Raw genomic sequence first — 24,178 nt, 5'->3', positions numbered from 1 at the left:
TGGTAGAGGATGTGGTTTCAGAAGTGGTAGAGAATGTGTGGATCAGTTGTTTGCTTTAAAGAATGTATGAGAAATACTTAGAAAAATAAATGGATCTGTAAAAGGCATATGACAGAGTTGAAAGAGATGCTATGTGGAAGGCATTAGGAATATATGGTGTGGGAGGCAAGTTGCTAGAAGCAGTGATAAGTTTTTATCATGGATGTAAGGCATGCGTACAAGTAGGAAGACAGGAAAGTGAGTGGTTCTCACTGAATGTCGGTTTGCGGCAGGGGGCGTGATATTTCCATGGTTGTTTAATTTGTTTATGGGTGGGGTTGTTAGAAAGGTGAATGCAAGAGTTTTAGAAAGAGGAGAGTGTATGCAGTCTGTTGTGAATGAGAGGGCTTGGGAAGTGAGGCAGTTGTTGTTCGCTGATGATACACTGCTGGTGGCTGATTCGGGTGAGAAATTGCAGAAGCTGGTGACTGAGTTTGGTAAAGTGTGTGAAAGAAGAAAGCTGAGAGTAAATGTGAACAAGAGCAAGGTTATTAGGTACAGTAGGGTTGAGGGATAAGTCAATTGGGAGGTAAGTTTGAATGGAGAATAACTGGAGGAAGTGAAGGGTTTTAAATATCTGGGAGTGGATCTGGCAGCAGATGGAACCATGGAACCAGAAGTGAGTCACTGGGTGGGGGAGGGGGCGAAAGTTCTAGGAGCATTGAAAAAGGTGTGGAAGGCGAGAACAGTACCTCGGAAAGTAAAAATGGGTATGTTTGAAGGAATAGTGATGCCAACAATGTATATGGTTGCGAGGCATGGGCTATAGATAGGGTTGTGTGGAGGAGGGTGGATGCGTTAGAAATGAGATGTCTGAGGAAAATATGTGGTGTGAGGTGGTTTGATCGAGTAAGTAATAAAAGGGTAAGAGAGATGTGTGGTAATAAAAAGTGTGGTTGAGAGAGCAGAAGAGGGTGTATTGAAAAGGTTTGGTCACATGGAAAGAATGAGTGAGGACAGACTGACAAAGAGGTTATATGTGTCAGAGGTGGAGGGAACAAGGAGAGGTGGGAGACCAAATTGGAGGTGGAAGGATGGAGTGAAAAGGATTTTGGGCGATTAGGGCCTGAATATGAAGGAGGGTGAAAGGTGTGCAAGGAATATAGTGAACTGGTGGTATACCGGGGTCGACGTGCTGTCAATGGATTGAACCAGGGTATGTGAAGTGTCTGGGGTAAACCATGGAAAGTTTTGTGGGGCCTGGATGTGGAAAGGGAGCTGTGGTTTCGGTGCATTATACATAACAGTTAGAGACCAAGTGTGAAAGAATGTGGCCTTCGTTGTCTATTTCTAGTGCTACCTCGCACGTGTGGGGGGAGGGGGGTGTCATTTCATGTGTGGTGGGGTAGTGATGGGAATGAATAAAGGCAGCATGTATGAATTCTGTACATGTGAATATATGTATATGTCTGTGTATGTGTATATATGTATAAGTTGAAATGTATAGGTATGTATATGTGCGTGTGCGGACGTGTATGTATATACATGTGTATGTGGGCGGGTTGGGCCATTGTTTTGTCTGTTTCCTTGCACTACCTGGCTAACGCGGGAGACAGCGACAAAGTATAATAAATATAAATTTCAAAATATCAAAACCTCACACCACATATTGTCCTCATACATTTCATTTCCAACACATCCACTCTCCTCTGCACAACCCTATCTATAGCCCATGCCTCGCAACCATATAACATTGTTGGAACCACTATTCCTTCAAACTTACCCATTTTTGCTCTCCAAGATTACATTCAGGCCTACCACACATTCTTAAATGCTCCCAGAACCTTCACATCCTCCCCAACCCTGTGACTCACTTCCGCTCCCATTGTTACATCCGCAACTAAATCCACTCCCAGATATCTAAAACACTTCACTTCCTCCAGGTTTTCTCCATTCAAACTTACCTCCCAATTTACTTGCCCCTCAAACCCTACTGAACCTTGTAATCTTGCTCTTATTCACATTTACTCTCAGCTTCCTTTTTTCACACACTTTACCAAATGCAGTCACCAACTTTTGCAGTTTCTCACTCGAATCAGCCACGAGCACTGTATCATCAGCGAACAACTGACTCACTTCCCAAGCCCTCTCATCCACAACAGACTGCATGCTTGCCCCTCTCTCCAAAACTTTTGCATTCACCTCCCTAACAACCCCATCCATAAACAAATTAAACCACCATGGAGACATCACGCACCCCTGCCGCAAACCGACATCTACAGGGAACCAGTCGCTTCCTTCTCTTCCTACTCATACACATGCCTTACATCCTTGATAAAAGCTTTTCACTGCTTCTAACAACTTACCTCCCACACCATATACTCTTAATACCTTCCACAAAGCATCTCTATCAACTCTATCATATGCCTTCTCCAGCTCCATAATTGCTACTTACAAATCCATCTTTTCCTAACGCAAGTATGAAATTGTACATGTGTATATATGTATATGTCTGTGTATGTATATATATGCATACGTTGAAATGTATAGGTATGTATATGTGAGTGGGTGGGTGGGTTGTGCCATTCTTTCGTTTGTTTTCTTGCACTATCTCGCTGGTGCGGGAGGCAGCGATTGAGTATAATAAATACACACACACACATGCACGTATACATACCTATACATTTCAAAGTATACATACATATACACATACAGACATACATATATACACAGGTACATATTCATACTTGCTGCCTTCATCCATTCCCATCATCACCCTGCCACACATGAGATGGCACCCCCCTCCACCACGCGCATGCGTAAGGTAGTACTAGGAAAAGACAAAAAAGGCCTCATTCATTTACACTCTGTCTCTAGCTGTTATGTGTAAGGCACTGAAACCAAAGCTCCCTTTCTACATCTAGGCCCCACATAACTTTCCTTGGTTTACCCCAGATGCTTCACATGCCCCGGTTCAATCCACTGACAGCACGTCGACCCAGGTATATCATATCATTCCAATTCATTCTATTCCTTGCATGCCTCTCTCCTGCCTGTATGTTCAGGCCTGGATCACTCAAAATCTTTTTCACTCCATCATTCCATCTCCAATATGGTCTCCCATTTCTCCTTGTTCCATCCACCTGACACATATATTCTCTTTGTCATTCTTTCCTCACTCATTCTCTCCATATGTCTAAACCATTTCAACACACCCTCTTCTGCTCTCTAAACTGCACTATTTTTTTTCCACACATCCCTCTCTTACCCTTCATTATTTACTCGATCAAACCACCTCACACCACATATTGTCCTCAAACATTTCATTTCCAACACATCAATCCCCCTCCATTCAACCCTATCTATAGCCCATGCCTCGCAACCATAAAATATTGTTGGAACTACTATTCCTTCAAACATAACCATTTTTGCTCTCCGAGACAATGTTCTCTCTTTGCACACATTCTTCATCGTTCCCAGAACCTTCGCCCCCTCTCCCTCCCTGTGACTCACTTCCACTTCCATGATTCCATTCATTGAAAAATCCCCTCCCAGATATCTAAAACACTTCACTTCCTCCAATTTTTCTCCATTCAAACTTACATCCAAATAATCTTTCTTATTTCTCATATCTACATTTCCATGCTTAAACTCATCTTTTCCCTGTTTCTCCTCCATCCAGCACAGTTTATTATATACCCTAAACTTTTCAAACAACAAAATCCTCAACTACTCTTTCTCTCCTTTCCTCTATCAGCTTATAAACATTCTGCTTTCAAGCCTAATATTCTTCACTCCTCCTTTGCTGAAATTCCACGAATATATTCCTTTTGGGTAATCTATCGTATACCTTTTCCTTCTCTTCCACAGCACTTCCAATCTCATCCAAACACTAGCCTGTTCTCCTTTTAATCTTACATCTTATGACCATATACCCAACTAAAATTCTACACACTTTAACAATCTTTCTCTAAATATTTCAAATATCTCATTCATTCTTGACTGCATCTCTACATCAACTGCACTTTCAAGTGAATTTTGTCACCTTTCTTTCATACTCTCCAGGTATTCTTTCCGATTCATCTCACTTGCCAGCACTTCTACCTCTCCATTCTTCCTTACACCATATCTCCACCTCTCCCTGGCATGAAGGCCAGCTATGAAAATAGCTAAACACTTTGTCACTGTTGTGGATGTTGATGTCAAATATTTTATGTATGAGGACATGTCTGAATACAGTGTCAAATGTTTTGTTCATGTCTATTACAACTAGTACTGTGGGGACAGGGTTGTGGTTGGCTGAATCCAACTAAAATATGTTGAGTATCATCAGTGTGTAGTTTGGTGGTAGAGTGTTTGTATCTGAAGCCATGATATGTGGGCGAGAATGGGATGTTCAGTTTGTTATATATTTTCCATTGAGTTTGGATACTTAGGGTAGGGGGTGATAAAGGGTGGTAGGAGGAGGGGAAGAGGGTGTTTTCGGAGGGTATTTGAACTGATATCATGTAGGTAGCAGTTTGTTGGCAGCCAACGACCAGGAAGATACACTACCATTACTATCAGACTGGGTACCTAGAAGGTTAGTGACATCTGCACAGTGAGCCAGCACTAATGGTTGTCAAGTTGCACTCCTCTGACCCAGGTAGCTGTCATTTCTTTCTGCCTCACTAACATATGAACTACTGGCATTCTGTCCACAAACATACAATCTCTTCTTGTCATATGTAACACCTGAGAACACTTAACTCATGCAGCTCTTTCTTCGTATGTCTAGATTTTCCTGCTGTGAGCACTATGCGCTAGCCCTGCCTTTTGGCAAAATATATTTTGGTAGGAGCAGTAGATACAAGTAGTGTGTAGGAATATTTAGACTAGAGCATTAGGCAGAAACACTAGGTGGAAGTAGTAGGTGGTAGATAGTAGAAGCCATTAGGTACATCAGATAGGAGCCTCTGCAAACACTGCATTAGACTTGCCCTCTGCCAGTCCTGTCAAGTGTGAGGCATCAAAAGTTACGAAATGGCAAAGGAGTTCTTTAGTTATGGAGAGAGTGTTGCCACAGCCACCCCTTTGGCGGAGTTCCAATTGGAACACGTGTTAGAGATATAAATATATATCATGCAGACAAATTTCCAGATAAGGATTTTGCTGAGTAGCCAGTGGTTGAAGATATCTGCAAGTACTTAGATTGCAAGTGGGCCACATTGCTTCTCATGAATATCTATGTTGTCAGGCCCAGTAGTATGAGTTTTTTAAGGTTTTAACTGCACTGCTTGCATCTATGGTCAAGAAAAGTGGGTGGACAGTTGTTCCTCAACAGGTTTTGTGTATGTTTATCATGACCTTCTTGTTTAGAGATGGGGTTGGCTTGTGGATGATCTATAGGCAGTGTTCATTAACATGGGTGCTAAGCATAAATGGAATAAAGATTGGAGCCATGTGTTACATAGCAAGTAATGAGATGTTAATGGATTGAAACATGGCACATAAGCCAGTCTGAGAAACCATGAAAAGATCTGTGGGGCTTGGCTATAAAAGACGGGCTCTGGTTTCAGTCTATTACACATATGACAGATAGAGAGCGAATGTACACAAATGAGGTTTTTCATATATTCCTTGACACTATCTCAATAATTCAAGAAACAGCAAAAATGTATAAATAAATACCATACATAAGAATTTGGTTGCATTTTCATCTGTTACATATTCATTATCAATTACTGTAACTGATAAACCATCATATGCATACTTTTCAGCCTTTTTAACTGTCTATCTACCTATGTCAAAAAATATAACACAAAACAGTGAACATGAAGGACCATATTCATGATATAATTAGTATCAAACAGTAATGAGAACACTTGCAGTGCAAAATTGGAGCAGGGAAAAAGACAAAATGTACTGGGAATGATAAGCAGACCAAAACTATTACATGCGTATTCCTTAATATAAAAAAGTAATAAAAAATGCCAACTCTTGGTAAGCTCACTGGCTTGTCAGATATGGCCATGTCCCTGAACATGGACAACCCTGGATTAGTTTAAGCCAAGGTACTACAAGCTGTCAGCTGTTGATTCTAAAACTGCATTGCTTTACTCGCAATGATGATGGTGTCCATTTATCTACCAACCAATGAAAGATGAACATATGGGTGAATTGCATGCCACCTGCCCACAACATGAATTGAACTCAGGCCAGTGAATTAGTAGTTAGCATCACTAGCCATAACACCATCAAGGTAAAATAATCCATAAATGCCAAAATGAATGCATTCAAGTGAAGATAAATGCATTAATTTCAATGGTATTGTTATCGGAGCAGTAGATAGTAGTATTAGGTAAGAACATTTAGGCTAGAGCATTAAGTAGAAACATTAGGTAGAAGTAGTAGGAAAGAGCATTAGATAGTAGTCATTACAAACATTAGGTAGGAGCCTCTCAAAACACTGCGCTAGATTTGCTCTCTGCAAGTGGTCTCCAAAGAGGGAAGCACAAAGGATAAGAAGTGGCACTGGAGGTCTTTAGTTATGGAGACAGTAAAACGAAGCTCAAGGGTAAAGGGGAAGAGTGGTTTGGGAATGTCTTGGGAGTAAAGTCAGGGGTTACTGAGAGGACAAGAGCAAGGAAAAGTGTAGCACTACTCCTGAAACAGGAGTGGTGGGAGTATGTGATAAGAGTGTAAGAAAGTAAACTCTAGATTTATATGGGTAAAACTGAAAGTGGATAGAGAGAGATGGGTGATTACTGGCACTTATGCACCTGAGCATGAGAAGAAAGATCATGAGAGGCAAGTGTTTTGGGAGCAGCTGAGTAAGTGTGTTAGTAGTTTTGATGCACGAGACCGGGTTAAAGTGATGGGTGATTTAAATGCAAAGTTGGCAGTTGAGGGAATAATTGGTGTACATGAGGTGTTCAGTGTTGTAAATGGAAATGGTGAAGAGCTTGTAGATTTATGTGCTGAAAAAGGACTGGTGATTAGGAATACCTAGTTTAAAAAGAGGAGACATAAATAAGTATACGTATGTAAGTAGGAGAGATGGCCAGAGGGCGTTATTGGATTACGTGTTAACTGATAGGCGAGCGAAAGAGAGACTTTTGGATGTTAATGTGCTAAGAAGTGCAACTGGAGGGATGTCTGATCAATATCTTGAGGAGGCAAAGGTGAGATATGTAGAGGTTTTCAGAAAAGAAGAGAGAATGTTAGGGTGAAGAGAGTGGTGAGAGTAAGTGAGCTTGGGAAGGAGACTTGTGTGAGGAAGTACCAGGAGAGACTGAGTACAGAACGGAAAAAGGTGTGAACAAAGGCCGTAAGGGGAGTGGGGGAGGAATGGGATGTATTTAGGGAAGCAGTGATGGCTTGTGCAAAAGATGCTTGTGGCATGAGAAGTGTGGGAGGTGAACAGATTAGAAAGGGTAGTGAGTGGGGGGATGAAGAAGTAAGATTATTATTGAAAGAGAAGAGACAGGCATTTGGATGATTTTTGCAGGGAAATAATGCAAATGACTAAGAGATGTATAAAAGAAAGAGGCAGGAGGTCAAGAGAAGGGTGCAACAGGTGAAAAAGAGGGCAAATGAGAGTTGGGGTAAGAGAGTATCATTGAATTTTAGTGAGAATAAAAAGATGTTTTGGAAGGAGGTAAATAAAGTGCATAAGACAAGGGAACAAATGGAAACATCAGTGAAGAGGGATAATGGGGAGGTGATAACAAGTAGTGGTGGTGTGAGGAGGAGATGGAGTGAGTATTTTGAAGTACTGTTGAATGTGTTTGATATTAGAGTGGCAGATATAGGGTGTTTTGGTCGAGGTGGTGTGCAAAGTGAAAGGGTTGGGGAAAATGATTTGGTAAACAGAGAAGAGGTAGTAAAAGCTTTGCAGAAGATGAAAGCTGGCAAGGCAGCAGGTTTGGATGGTATTGCAGTGGAATATATTAAAAAAAGGGGGTGACTGTATTGTTGACTGGTTGGTAAGGTTATTTAATGTATGTACAACTCATGGTGAGGTGCCTGAGGATTGGCGGAATGCTTCTATAGTGCCATTGTAAAAAGGCAAAGGGGATACAAGTATTTATTTATTTATTTTGCTTTGTTGCTGTCTCCCGTGTTAGCGAGGTAGCGCAAGGAAACAGACAAAAGAATGGCCCAACCCACCCACATACACATGTATATATATATATATACACGTCCACACACGCAAATATACATACCTATACATCTCAACGTATACATATATATACACACACAGACATATACATATATACACATGTACATAATTCATAGTCTGCCATTATTCATTCCCATCGCCACCCCGCCACACATGAAACATCAACCCTCTCCCCCTCATGAGCGTGAGGTAGCGCTAAGAAAAGACAACAAAGGCCAAATTCGTAGACAGAGTCTCTAGCTGACATGTACTAATGCACCGAAACCACAGCTCCCTTTCAAAATCCAGGCCTCAAAGAACTCTCCATGGTTTACCCCAGACGCTTCACATGCCCTGGTTCAATCCATCGACAGCACGTCGACCCTGGTATACCATATTGTTCCAATTCACTCTATTCCTTGCACGCCTTTCACCCTCCTGCATGTTCAGGCCCCGATCACTCAAAACCTTTTTCACCCCATCTTTCCACCTCCAATTTGGTCTCCCACTTCTCCTCGTTCCCTCCACCACTGACACATATATCCTCTTAGACAATCTTTCCTCAATCATTCTCTCCATGTGACCAAACCATTTCAAAACACCCTCTTCTTCCTTCAAACATACCCATTTTTGCTTTCTGAGATAATGTTCTTGACTTCCACACATTTTTCAACGCTCCCAGAACTTTCGCCCCCTCCCCCACCCAATAATTCACTTCCATGGTTCAATCTGCTGCCAAATCCACTCCCACATATCTAAAACAATTCACTTCCTACAGTTTTTCTCCATTCAAACTTACCTCCCAATTGACTTGTACCTCAACCCTACTGTACTTAATAACCTTACTCTTATTCACATTTACTCTAAGCTTTCTTCTTTCACACACTTTACCAACCTCAGTCACCAGCTCCTGAAGCTTCTCACCCGAATCAGCCACCAGCACTATATCACCAGCGAACAACAACTGACTCACTTCCCAAGCTCTCTCATCCACAACAGTCTGCATATTTGCCCCTCTTTCCAAAACTCCTGCATTCATATCCCTAACAAACCAATCCATAAACAAATTAAACAACCATGGAGACATCACACACCCGTGACGCAAACCTACATTCATTGAGAACCGATCGCTTTCCTCTCTTCCTACACGTACACATGCCTTACATCCTCGATAAAAACTTTTCACTGCTTCTAACAACTTGCCTCCCACACCATATATTATTAATACTTTACACAGAGCATCTCTATCAACTCTATCATATGCCTTCTCCAGATCCATAAATGCTACATACAAATCCATTTGCTTCTCTAAGTATTTCTCACATACATTCTTCAAAGCAAACACCTGATCCACACATCCTCTACTGCTTCTGAAACCACACTGCTCTTCCCCAGTCTGATGCTCTGTACATGTCTTCACCCTCTCAATCAATACCCTCCCATATAATTTACCAGGAATACTCAACAAACTTATACCTCTGTAATTTGAGCATTCACTTTTATCCCCTTTGCCTTTGTACAATGGCACTATGTAAGCATTCCGCCAATTCTCAGGCACCTCACCATGAGTCATACATACATTTAATAACCTTACCATCCAGTCAACAATACAGTCACCCCCTTTTTTTATAAATTCCATTGCAATACCATCCAGACCCGCTGCTTTGCCGGCTTTCATCTTCCGCAAAGCTTTTACTACCTCTTCTCTGTTTACCAAATCATTCTCCCTAACCCTATCACTCTGCACACCACCTTGTCCAAAACACCCTATATCTGCCACTCTATCATCAAACACATTCAGCAAACCTTCAAAATACTCACTCCATCTCCTTCTCACATCACCACTACTTGTTATCACCTCCCCATTAGCCCCCTTCACTGATGTTCCCATTTGTTCCCTTGTCTTAAGCACTTTATTTACCTCCTTCCAAAACATCTTTTTATTCTCCCTAAAATTTAGTGACACTCTCTCATTCCAACGCTCATTTCCCTCTTTTTCACCTATTGCACCTTTTTCCTGACCTGCTTTTTTCTTTTATACATCTCCCACTCATTTGCATTATTTCCCTGCAAAAATTGTCCAAATGCCTCTCTCTTCTCTTTCACTAATAATCTTACTTCTTCCATCTTACCACTCACTACCCTTTCTAACCTGCCCACCTCCCACGCTTCTCATGCCATAAGCATCTTTTGCGCAAGCCATCACTACTTCCCTACATACATCCCATTCCTCCCCAACTCACCTTACGTCCTTTGTTCTCACCTTTTTCCATTCTGTACTCAGTCTCTCCTGGTACTTCCTCACACAAGTCTTCTTCCCAAGCTCACTTACTCTCACCACTCTTTTCATCCCAACATTCTCTCTTCTTTTCTGAAAACCTCTACAAATCTTCACCTTTGCCTCCACAAGATAATGATCTGACATCCCTCCAGTTGCACCTCTCAGCACATTTACATCCAAAAGTGTCTCTTTTGCATACCTATCAATTAACACATAATCAAATAACGCTCTCTGGCCATCTCTCCTACTTACATACGTACACTTATGTATATCTCTCTTTTTAAACCAGGTATTCCCAATCACTAGTCCTTTTTCAGCATATAAATCTACAAGTTCTTCACCATTTCCATTTACAGCACTGAACACCCCATGTACACCAATCATTCCCTCAACTGCCACATTACTCACCTTTGCATTCAAATCACCCATCACTATAACCCAGTCTCGTGCATAGAAACTACTAACACACTCACCAGCTGCTCCCAAAACACTTGCCTCTCATGATCTTTCTTCTCATGCCTAGGTGCATATGCACCAATAAACACCCATCTCTCTACATCCACTTTCAGTTTTCTTTTCTTACACTCTATCACATACTACCAGCACTCCTGTTTCAGTAGTGCTACTCCTTCCCTTGCTCTTGTCCTCTCGCTAGCCCCTGACTTTACTCCCAAGACATTCCCAAACCACTCTACCCCCTTACCCTTGAGCTTCGTTTCACTCAGAGCCAAAACATCCAGGTTCCTTTCCTCAAACATACTACCTATCTCTCCTTTTTTCTCATCTTGATTACATCCACACACATTTAGACACCCCAATCTGAGCCTTCAAGGAGGAAGAGCACTCCCCACATGACTCCTTCTGTTTCCCCTTTTAGAAACAAAATACAAGGAGGGGAGGGTTTCCAGCCCCCCACTCCTGTCCCCTTTAGTCGCCTTGTACGAAACATGAGGAATGCGTGGGAAGTATTCTTTCTCCCCTATCTCCAGGGATAGGGGAGAAATGCTCAAATTACAGAGGTATAAGTTTGTTGAGTATTCCTGGGAAATTATATGGAAGGGTATTGATTGAGAGGGTGAAGGCATGTACAGAGCATCAGATTGGGGAAGAGCAGTATGGATCAGGTGTTTGCTTTGAAGAATGTATGTGAGAAATACTTAGAAAAGCAAATGGATTTCTATGCAGCATTTATGGATCTGGAGAAGGCATATGATAAGAGTTCATAGAGATGCTCTGTGGAAGGTATTAAGAATATATGGTGTGGGAGGCAAGTTGTTACAAGCAGTGAAAAGTTTTTATCGAGGATGTAAGGCATAAGTACGTGTAGGAGGACAGAAAAGTGATTGGTTCTCAGTGAATGTAGGTTTGCGGCACGGGTGTGTGATGTCTCCATGGTTGTTTAATTTGTTTATGGATGGGGTTGTTAGGGAGGTGAATGCAAGAGTTTTGGAAAGAGGGGCAAGTATGCAGACTGTTGTGGATGAGAGAGCTTGGGAAGTGAGTCAGTTGTTGTTCACTGATGATACAGCGCTGCTGGCTGATTAGTGAGAGAAACTGCAGAAGCTGGTGACTGAGTTTGGTAAAATGTGTGAAAGAAGAAACCTGAGAGTAAATGTGAATAAGAGCAAGGTTATTAGGTACAGTAGGGTTGAGGAACAAGTTAATTGGAAGGTAAGTTTGAATGGAGAAAAACTGGAGGAAGTGAAGTGTTTTAGATATCTGGGAGTGGATTTGGCAGCAGATGGAACCATGGAAGTGGAGGTGAATCATAGGGTGGGGGAGGGGGCGAAAGTTCTGGGAGCGTTGAAAAATGTGTGGAAGTCGAGAATGTTATCTTGGAAAGCAAAAATGGGTATGTTTGAAGGAATAGTGGTTCCAACAATGTTATATGGTTGCGAGGTGTGGGCTATAGTTAGAGTTGTGCAGAGGAGGGTGGATATGCTGGAAATGAGATGTTTGAGGACAATATGGGGCGTGAGGTGGTTTGATCGAGTAAGTAATGAAAAGGTAAGAGAGATGTGTGGTAATGAAAAGTGTGTGGTTGAGAGAGCAGAAGAGGGTGTTTTGAAATGGTTTGGTCATATGGAGAGAATGAGTGAGGAAAGATTCACAAAGAGGATATATGTGTCAGAGGTGGAGGGAACAAGAAGTGGGAGACCAAATTGGAAGTGGAAAGATGGAGTGAAAAAGATTTTGAGTGATTGGGGTCTGAACATACAAGAGGGTGAAAGGCGTGAAAGGAATAGAGTGAATTGGAACGATGTGGTATACTGGGATGGATGTGCTGTCAATGGATTGAACCAGGGCATGTGAAGCGTCTGGGGTAAACCATGGAAAGTTTTGTGGAGCCTAGATGGGGAAAGGGAGCTGTGGTTTTGGTGCATTACACATGACAGCTAGAGACTGAGTGTGAACGAATGTGGCCATTGCTGTCTTTTCCTAGCACTACCTTGCACACATGCGGGGGGAGGGGGTTGTCATTTCACGCATGGTGGGGTGGCAACGGGAATGAATGGGGGCAAGCAGTATGAATTATGTACATGTGTATATATGTATATGTCTGAGTGAGTATATATATGTATACGTTGAGATGTATAGGTATGTATATGTGTATGTATGGACGTGTATGTATGTATATGTGTATGTGGGTGGGTTGGGCCATTCTTTTGTCTGTTTCCTTGCGCCACCTCGCTAACACAGGAGACAGCAACAAAGTATGATATATATAAAAAAGTAAATAAACATTTATTCCATAACATTATATCTGTTAACTTGACACTGCCACTGAAGGGAGGGTGTAACACACAGATTTGGACTTTAAATTTCATGTATAAATGATTGTCTTCATTGAAGATATGCACCTAAATATACCTATCTAAATGTTCGTACCTAAATGCCTAAGTATTACAGAGAAGTGCTATGGCTGTAGCACAGACTGACAGACTTTAAATTCACATTCTTTTAAATGTAAGAGTTTAATAAAAAGTAATACCCGAAAACCTGTAAGCATTAAACAGCTGTGAGACTGCAGTATTTGTATAGTTTGTCCTGGAAAATATGGAAAACTTACCAAATACTTGCAGTGAAGGTCAACACCAAATAAGAAGGGAAAGGCCAAGAGTCTCTCTGATGAGATAATAAAGTGGGTGATCATATGCCAGAGTATACCTTAAAGCACGTTGTGGCTGGTTTGAACATGTCAAAAGAGCTGACTTACAATTTACACATAATGCATAGCACTACCAAGGATGATAGCGAGTAGACATGTACAGACACACTTCAGTGTCCTCTCTCTAATTGACTCCAACAAATCCATCATATCTGCCATGTAAGAATTGCTTTCAATTATGTGGATAATATAATACTTAGCTACCTGTTCATAACCTACATACTGCAAAAAAAAAAATATCATTCTCATGTTTGGTAATCATACCTAAAGATGCACATAGTGCTAACAGAGAAAGCCCAGGAGAAAAAAGCACTTGAAGTTACAAAGAAAGGCTATTAGCTCATTTTGGGAGAGAAAAGAGGGAAGGGGTGGCCTGATCACAAACTTTCAGGCTTTTAAAACAGGTCAATGATGCTAACAGTGATAGTAAGTAAATCTTTGAGAGAGACAGAGAGCAACCAAAAGAAATAATATGATATTAAACAAGAAACTTGTTAAAAGAGATATGAAGATGTACTTCAATAGTACAAGGGTAATGGATGAATGGATGAATACAATTGAAAGCATGGTTAATACAGAAAGCATGCATAAATCTGAGAAATTGTATAATAGCACAGAATGTTGAAGAGATGGGACCCTACAAGTGTAAAACTCTCCATCCATACAGTTCAAATATAAAAATTCAAGGCCCATGAGTGGGGATGCATAAAATGTTAAAACAGGGGATGCCAAATAAGCCCAAGAACTATTTACCACAGACTTACAATTGTTACTTTAAATGATATTAAATGTAAGCTTCCCACTACATGTGATATGAGATTCAAGTAAAGATTCAGTTAACCCTACCTTCACCTCTATTTCCCCCTGGTCTTTCCTCTACTTCTGACAGACTGCATTTAGTGTCCATGACTTGATGATTGTTCCATGTTCTTGAACAGCACTTTTTAAAGTACAGGTACATCATTTTTGTGTGTATTCTTTAATGTTTGGTGACTAATTGTGGAATTCTTTTGCTTATCAAGCCTCCCTTCTAAAAGCTCCTGCACCCCAAGGCGGCACTTCTTCCAGGAGCAGGGAGATGTGGACTCCTTTGGAGAGAGAAGTTCTTTGCCTATAATGCACACCTAATGACATAGCCTCACCGAAGACAACAGATGTACACCTCATGACAGCCTTGAAAAAAACTTTTCACTTATGGTATGCACATGAACAAGAAGAGCTAGTAACATCTCTGTAGATATGTGCATATGTCTCCTCTCTTAATTCAGACCTGTGCTTTACCTCAGACTGGGAGGAGAAAATCCAATTAAATCTAATAAAGTTAAAATGTAATTTTCATCTACATCCCATTCTAAACATTACTCATATCCCTTTGTTCAGTTTCACCTCATCACAATAAAAATCCTTGCTACAGCATAACCATGTTGGGCATGATCAGTCTACACTAGAAACCCCAAGTAATCAATTTAAAAAAAAATCTGCTTCATAAAAGTTGGAGGTGTTGTAGAGGTGTAATGATAATTTTCTTTGTGAGCAGCTACTTCATATTTAAAAGGGTTTTATTCATCCTAGTAAGGAATACAGTTCCGCATGCATAACAAAGATGGTTCTTCCTTAATTTTTCTATTTATCAGAGTCAAAAGCCTTCTGTCTTACTCAATCTCCAGGCATCACCCCTTTCCTACTATACCTTCCTATCTGCCTTCATGATATCTCTGTTTCCCTATTTTACAGGATTTATTTTGGTCACTGTTTTTTAGGCAGTTTCTATGTGTCCCTGCCACCAAAGATTGGACTCCTGACAAATATCTGGCAGCACAAGGGCCCACCAATATGTTACCTCCTTTTATCCTTGAACAATGAAACGTTCTCTGGAATCTTTTAAGTGCTAATACCCAGTGGATGTATTAGCACACTTTACCAAACTCAGTCACTAGCTTCTGCAGTTTCTCACATGAATCAGCCACCAGCGCTGTATCATCAGCGAACAACAACTGACTCACTTCCCAAGCTCTTTCATCCACAACAGACTTCATTCTTGCCCCTCTTTCCAAAACTCTTGCATTCACCTCCCAACAACCCCATCCATAAACAAATCAAACAACCATGGAGACATCACACACCCCTGCCGCAAACTTACATTCACTGAGAACCAATCACTTTCCTATCTTCCCACACGTACACATGCCTTACATCCTCGATAACAACTTTTCACTGCTTCTAACAACTTGCCTCCCACACCATATATTCTTAATACCTTCCACAGAGCATCTCTATCAACCCTATCATATGCCTTCTCCAGATCCATAAATGCTACATACAAATCCATCTGCTTTTCTAAGTATTTCTCACATACATTCTTCAAAGCAAACACCTGATCCACACATCCTCTACCACTTCTGAAACCAAACCACACTGCTCTTCCCCAATCTGATGCTCTGTACATGCCTTCACCCTCTCAATCAATACCCTCCCATATAATTTACCAGGAATACTCAACAAACTTATACCTCTTTAATTTGAGCATTCACTCTTATCCCCTTTGCCTTTGTACAATGGCACTATGCACGCACTCCGCCAATCCTCAGTCATTGGTTATATGATTCATTATACAAAATGAAACTGGACTACAGTTGCCAGCTATATTCCTTGGCCAATGATAACATTATGAAAATGGTGGATATTGTTCATAATCATGGTATAAGAATATGTTCAGGACCATTCAGATCCACTAAAGTATAAAGTCTGTATGCAGATTCTGGGGAGCTTCCTGCAAATTCAAGATGTGAAAAACTTGGCTTAATGTATCTCTTTAGTCTTAAATGTACAAAATTTGTTCTTAGAGGACTGAGGTATCTGATCAACATTCAAAGTTCTCTAAACAATTTGAAATGAAAATTAGAAATGACCTCAAACTCAGTTCAAGTAGGTCTTGCTTGGTTTCCTCCTTAGAGGGTTCCTTCAGTTAACCTTTAAAAGGATTGCAGTAAAACAACCAAAGCAGCATCGCATGTCTATGACAATATATGAACTCCTTCAGCATGAAATTATCTATGCAAACAGAACAAAGGTGGTCAAGAGGATGGTGCAAGGGTTGAAAATGAGAGCAAATGAGAGTTGGGGTGAGAGAGTATCATTCAACTTTAGGGAGAATAAAAAAGAAGTTTTGGAAGGAAATAACGTGCATAAGACAAGAGAACAAATGGGAACATTGGTGAAGGGGGCAAAGGGGGGAAGAAATAACAATTAGTGATGAAGTGAGGAGATGGAGTGAGTACTTAGAAGGTTTGTGGAAAGTGTATGAAGATAGAGTGGTAGATGTAGGGTGTTTTGGTTGGGCTGGTGTGCAAAGTGAGAGAGTCAGAGAGAGTGGTTTGGTTGAGCGAGAAGAGGTAGTGAAAGCTTTGTGGAAGATGAAATCCAACAAGGTGGCGGGTTTGGATGGCATTGCAGTGAAATTTTTAAAAAAAAGTGGAGAGTGTGTTGTTGATTGGTTGGTAAGGATATTCAATGTATGTATGGACCATGGTGAAGTGTCTAAGGATTGGCAGAATGCATGTGTAGTGCCACTGTACAAAGGCAAAGGGGATAAAGGTGAATGTTCAAACTACAAAGGTATAAGGTTGTCGAGTATTCCTGGGATATTGTATGGGAAGATATTGATTGAGAGGGTGAAGGCATGTACAGAGCATCAGACTGGGGAAGAGCAGTGTGGTTTCAGAAGTGGCAGAGGATGTGTGGATCAGGTGTCTGCTTTGAAGAATATATGGGAGAAATACTTAGGAAAACAGAAGGATTTGTATGTAGCATTCATGGATCTGGAAAAGGCATATGATAGGGTTGATAGAAATGATTTGTGGAAGGTCTTAAGAGTATATGGTGTGGGAGGTAAGTTGCTACAAGCAGTGAGTTTTTACCAACGATGTAAGGCATGTGTATGAGAAGGAATAGGGGAGAGTGACTGATTCCCAGTAAATGTTAGTCTGCAGCAGGGGTGTGTGATGTCCCCATTGTTGTTTGATTACTTTATGGATGGGGTGGTCAGGGAGGCAAATGCAAGAGTTTTGGAGAGAGGGGTGAATATGTGGTCTGTTGGGGATGAGAGGGCTTGGGAGGCGAGTCTGTTGTTGTTCGCCAATGATACAGCTCTGGTGGCTGATCCAAGTGAGAAACTGGTGTTGGTGACTGAGTATGGAAAAGTGTGTGAAAGGAGAAAGTTGACAGTAAATATGAATAAGAGCAAGGTTATCAGGTTCAATAAGGTTGAAGGACAAGTTAATGGGGATGTAAGTTTGAATGGAGAAAAATTGGAGGAATTGATTTCAGATATCTGGGACTGGAACCATGAAAGCAGAGGTGAGTCACAGGGTTGGGGAAGGGGCAAAGGTTCTGAGAGTAACAAAGAATGTGTGGAAGGAGAGAATGCTATCTTGGAGAGCAAAAATGGGTATGTTAGAAGGAATAGTAGTTCCAACAATGTTGTTTGGTTGCAAGGCATGGGCTATAGATAGGGTTGTACATGTGTAAATGAGTGGATGAGCCATTCTTCATCTGTTACCTGGCACTACCTCACTAACACAGGAAGCAGCGATTAAGTAGTTGGTAGGAATATCAGATATATGCTTTAGGTAGAAACATCAGGCAGAAGTAGTAGGAAGTAGCATTTGCAGGAAGCATAAGGAAGAAGGAGTAGGTTATAACATTAGGCAGGAATATTAGGTACACACATAAAGTAGTAGTAGTTGGTAGGAACATTAAGTAGAAGCCTCTGAAAACATTGTTAGAGTAGCCCTCTGCCAATGTCATGTTAAGGGTAAGGAACTAAAGGATAAAAAGCGACACTGGAGTTCAACAATAATGGAGAATCTTCTGCCAAGGCCATCTCCTTGCGGGAGTTCCCAGAAGGAACAGGCATCAGAGATATATAGTGGATATAACTTCTGAAGATAAACCACCTCACTGCCACTACCACCTCATGCACTACTCTGTAACATCTCTGTTGCGTAAAATTATAAACTAACTGGCATATATCTAATATGTATCTGAAGATGAGCATCTCTGGTGTGTTTTCATCATTGACCAAAATATTTTCTTAGGAATGGATCCTTACTTATAATACAGGAAATCATGGGTCATGTTGAAGAAATTCGCAATAAGAGTATTTTTTCAAGAACATATCCCATTGGCAATACAGGGGTTCTAAGTATGATCATGCAATCCCACCCTCCTTTTATGGGGCTCCTGCAGCTTCAAGGCTGCAGTATAATCAGTGGTAGGGAAATGAGGGACTCCTCTGAAATGACTCTTCATTTGTGGTGTAACCTTATACAGGGGAGTCCAGTAGCATCACATTACTCATGCACATACACATGCACACAAAATCAAACTTAAAAAATTTACCTTCAAGGGCTTGTTTACCTAACATAAAGTCACAAAAATAAAATATAATAGTAATTCCTAATACAAGAAAATATTTCATTAATTCTTGAACAAGAAATGGGTCATACTGTGGAACTGCTCACATCATGATTTAGTACTTTGTACTGAGAAGTGCAAAAGTCTAAAATCAAAGTGCACTTGTACTATAGTTATGCTACAAACTCCACAGTTGTTTTTCCATAAGGAAGTTCAATTTGGTAAAATTTACATCTGTAAGCTGCATCAAAATAAAAGAGTACCATCTGCAATTAGAAATGTGTTAAGTAAATTGGGAAAGGGTTATGAGGGGTGTTCTACATCAAACTGTATTTCAGATGAAGGGCATACACATTACTTCATCCACAAATCTACAACTATGTTCCAAACTGTAATATAATTCAGATACTTTCAGGACTTACCAACTATAACTTCAACAGCTGCTGGAAGGGTAGGCTCCAAAGGGTCAGTGGGTGGAACTTTGGTTTCAACTGGGAAAAACTGCCTCCATTCTTCCAATAATTTTTGTATAGAAGGTTCTGAGTGGCGGTAACTCACACCAGTCAGTGTACCACTTAGCCCATATGGTCCCAAGATCACTGAAAAGAAAATCAGGTTCTAAAAATGCAAAATAAGTTTTTATAAATCCAACCTTAAATATTTCGAAGACAAATTGGGTAGATTTCCTAGAATTATTTGTGGACTATGTGTTTGATGATAGTGGCAGATATAGGGTGTTTTGGTCGTGGTGGTGTGCAAAGTGAGAAGGTTAGGGAGACTGATTTGGTAAACAGAGTGGAGGTAGTAAAAGCTTTGCGGAAGATGAAAGCCGGCAAGGCAGCGGGTTTGGATGGTATTGCAGTGGAATTTTTTAAAAACAGGGGTGACTGTATTGTTGACTGGTTGGTAAGATTATTTAATGTATATACATATGCATGTTTTCAGAAAAGAGGAGAGAATGTTGGGATGAAGAGAGTGGTGAGGGTAAGTGAGCTTGGGAAGGAGACTTGTGTGAGGAAGTACCAGGAGAGACCGAGTACAGAATGGAAAAAGGTGAGAACAAAGGACGTACGGGGAGTGGGGGAGAAATGGGATGTATTTAGGGAATCAGTGATGGCTTGTGCAAACAATGCTTGTGGCATGAGAAGCGTGGGAGGTGGGGAGATTAGAAAGGGTAGCGAGTGGTAAGATGAAGAAGTAAGATTATTAGTGAAAGAGAAGAGAGGCATTTGGACGATTTTTGCAGGGAAATAATGCAAATGACTAAGAGATGTATAAAAGAAAGAGGCAGGAGGTCAAGAGAAAGGTGCAAGAGGTGAAAAAGAGGGCAAATGAGAGTTGGGGTGAGAGAGTGTCATTAAAATTTAGGGAGACTAAAAAGATTTTTGGAAGGAGGTAAATAAAGTGCATAAGACAAGGGAACAAATGGGAACTTCAGTGAAGGGGGCTAATGGGGAGGTGATAACAAGTAGTGGTGATGTGAGAAGGAGATGGAGTGAGTATTTTGAAGGTTTGTTGAATGTGTTTGTTGAATGTGTTTGATGATAAGAGTGGCAGATATGGGGTGTTTTGGTCAAGGTGGTGTGCAAAAAGAGAGGGTTAGGGAGAATGATTTGGTAAACAGAGAAGAGGTAGTAAAAGCTTTGTGGAAGATGAAAGCTGGCAAGGCAGCAGCTTTGGATGGTATTGCAGTGGAATTTATTAAAAAAGGGGGTGACTGTATCATTGATTGGTTGGTAAGGTTATCTAATGTATGTATGACTCATGATGAAGTGCCTGAGGATTGGCGGAATGTTTGCATAGTGCCATTGTACAAAGGCAAAAGGATAAAAGTGAGCACTCAAATTACAGAGGTATAAGTTTGCAGAGTATTCCTGGGAAATTATATGGGAGGGTATTGACTGAGAGGGTGAAGGCTTGTAGAGAGCATCAGATTGGGGAAGAGCAGTGTGGTTTCAGAAGTGGTAGAGGATGTGTGGATCAGGTGTTTGCTTTGAAGAATACATGTGAGAAATACTTAGAAAAGCAAATGGATTTGAATGTAGCATTTATGGATCTGGAGAAGGCATATGATAAAGTTGATAGAGATGCTCTGTGGAAGGTATTAAGAATATATGGTGTGGGAGGCAAGTTGTTAGAAGCAGTGAAAAGTTTTTATCTAGGATGTAAGGCATGTGTACGTGTAGGAAGAGAGGAAAAGTGATTGAGTCTCAGTGAATGTTGGTTTGCGGCAGGGTTGTGTGATGTCTCCATGGTTGTTTAATTTGTTTATGGATGGGGTTGTTAGGGAGGTGAATGCAAGAGTTTTGGAAAGAGGGGCAAGTACGCAGTCTGTTGTGGATGAGAGAGCTTGGGAAGTGAGTCAGTTGTTGTTCGCTGATGATACAGCGCTGGTGGCTGATTCGGGTGAGAAACTGCAGAAGATGGTGACTGAGTTTGGTAAAGTGTGTGAATGAAGAAAGCTGAGAGTAAATGTAAGAGTAAATGTGATAAAGAGTAAGGTTATTAGGTACAGTAGGGTTGAGGGACAAGTCAGTTGGAAGGTAAGTTTGAATGGAGAAAGACTGGAGGAAGTGAAGTGTTTTAGATATATGGGAGTGGATTTGGCAGTGGATGGAACCATGGAAGCAGAAGTGAATCATAGGGTGGGGGAGGGGGCGAAAGTTCTGGGAGCATTGAAAAATGTGTGGAAGTCAAGAACATTATCTCGAAAAGCAAAATTGGATATGTTTGAAGGAATAGTGGTTCCAACAATATTATATGGTTGTGAGGGGTGGGCTATAGATAGAGTTGTGTGGAGGAGGGTGGATGTGCTGGAAATGAGATGTTTGAGGACAATATGGGGTGTGAGATGGTTTGATCGAGTAAGTAATAATATGGTAAGAGAGATGTGAGGCAATAAAAAGAGTGTGGCTGAGAGAGCAGAAGAGGGTGTTTTGAAATGGTTTGGTCACATGGAGAGAATGAGTGAGGAAAGATTGACCAAGAGGATATATGTGTCAGAGGTGGAGGGAACGAGGAGAAGTGGGAGACCAAATTGGAGGTGGAAAGATGGAAAGAAAAAGGTTTTGAGTGAACGGGGCCTGAACATACAAGAGGGTGAAAGGCGAGCAAGGAATAGAGTGAATTGGAACAATATGGTATATCGGGGTCGACGTGCTGTCAATGGATTGAACCAGGGCATGTGAAGCGTCTGGGGTAAACCATGGAAAGTTCTGTGGGGCCTGGATGTGGAAAGGGAGCTGTGGTTTTGGTGCATTATACATGACAGCTACAGACTGAGTGTGAACGAATGTGGCCTTTGTTGTCTTTTCCTAGCACTTCCTTGCGCACATGCAGGGGGAGGGGGTTGTTATTTCATGCGTGGCAGGGTGGTGACGGGAATGAATAAGGGCAGACAGTATGAATTATGTACATGTGTATATATGTATATGTCTGTGTGTGTATATATATGTATACGTTGAGACGTATAGGTATGTATATGTGCGTGTGTGGACGTCTATGTATACACATGTATATGGGTGGGTTGGGCCATTCTTTCGTCTGTTTCCTTGTGTTACCACGCTAACGCGGGAGACAGCAACAAAGTATAATAAATAAGAACTAAATATAAATATATATAACCTCACACATAACAGCCTCTATCCATCTATCTTATGAATTTCCATTACAAAATACTTACTCCGACTTAGTGTAAGTTATAATTTACAAAAGATCATAATCTGCTTTTCTTTTTATGATCAATATTCCTTAAACCCCCTCTGAGTTAAACGTTTTCATCTAAATCTATAACTATTCATTCATTTCTCTTTAACTCCTTGCAATGTAAAGTACGTTATATCACTTTTTTGACACAATACTTTTATACCTCTCTTCATATAACAAGTCAACTTAGTTAAAATTTCATTACCCTCTTGCTTAACATATCTTTCCCACTAAACAATATTCACACAATTCTCCTGTATATCAAGTTAATTTTACACATTTCTGAAACTTACACAGACACAGTCAGTATTTTTCTACCCTGCCCTTTGATCTAACTTTTCCATTTTAATGCAATGCACATTTCTCATCCTGTGCTCACTGTAAAATACTGTGTACTGGTAATCAATATACGAAACTACCTTTTCATTTTTTAAATCAAGGTGTCTATCAACTCATTTCTTCCCCTCTATCTTCCACAAACACTTAGTTCAAAAAAGCTTGGTCCTGCTGTTAAGTTAAACTAGGAGAGTTCCACACAACTCTAGTGCTACTTGCAGTGTAGCACAGTATTGGATATAACAATCAGGGTGTTAACAGGCTCTGTCTGCTTGAGGATGCCATGCAAGTGAAAAGTCACCTCTACAGAGGTGGTATCTGATAACACATTTCCCTGCTCCTAGAAATAATTCAGCCTTGGGCTACAGGATCCCGTTCTTCCTGTTTCCTGGGTGGCAAAACAGTTCTTGGTAACACAAAAACTCTTTCTTAGAAAGATGTCCAGTGGTGATTGTCAGAGAATGCATATATACTTATTTCACTTATCTATCATACCTGATCGCTGTTTTGTACATCAGAGGTAGTGCCAGGAAACAGACGAAGAAAGACCTATCCACTCATATCCACACATACACACCTCAACTGTGCATAATGTGTGGGGAGCCAAAGGATAGAAATAAAGATAAACTATTCATTAGTTATATTTGTGTATAGTTTTGATAGGTAACTGGCTTCCCTTTCCTCTTTACACTTTCTTGAAGACTTGAAGGCACCAATTCTGTCAAGTTCTTGAGAAGCTGTGGGTTCAAACTGTACCACACTTCAAGAATGGCCACCTTGAGCTTGGGGACACTGCTGGTATCCTTCCCTAAAAGTCAGCACTTAATAATGCTCCACAAGTTCTCTATCGTATTTATATCTGGGATGTTTCCAAGCCAATCACTGATGAAGTCAAATCCACAGTCAGTAAGCCACTGCTTCACAGATTTTGTCATATGGCAAATAGCAATATCCTGCATGAACACATCCGCATGTCACTCATGAAAACAGTCATCTAAATAGCCCATCAGCAGCTGAAGGAAGTTGTGTTGATTCATGGTTTGATGTCAGGGCAGTATGACAAGGTCACAAATTCTATAAGAAAAACAACTCCAAACCATGAGAGAATCAAGCTGTTTAACAGCACTGAAAGAGTACTTGGGATCGAGAG

The 24,178-nt window shown here is 40.8% G+C and overlaps 1 protein-coding gene across 3 annotated transcripts in view; it reads right to left on the bottom strand.

The window, feature by feature from the left end:
- skd (mediator complex subunit skuld) overlaps nt 1-24,178 on the bottom strand; it is a 722,241-nt gene that overhangs the window by 491,842 nt on the left and 206,221 nt on the right. For all 3 annotated transcript variants that reach the window (XM_071664981.1, XM_071664980.1, XM_071664979.1), the window contains one exon: nt 19,410-19,586. In XM_071664981.1, the coding sequence (XP_071521082.1) occupies nt 19,410-19,586 (177 nt within the window). The remainder of the gene's footprint in view (nt 1-19,409; nt 19,587-24,178) is intronic.

The sequence above is a fragment of the Panulirus ornatus genome, chromosome 9, assembly GCF_036320965.1.
Source record: "Panulirus ornatus isolate Po-2019 chromosome 9, ASM3632096v1, whole genome shotgun sequence".
In the NCBI taxonomy this organism is placed as follows: Eukaryota; Metazoa; Arthropoda; class Malacostraca; order Decapoda; family Palinuridae; genus Panulirus; species Panulirus ornatus.
The sequence above is the reverse complement of the archived record's forward strand: the minus strand, read 5'-3'. Positions and strand labels throughout refer to the sequence as shown.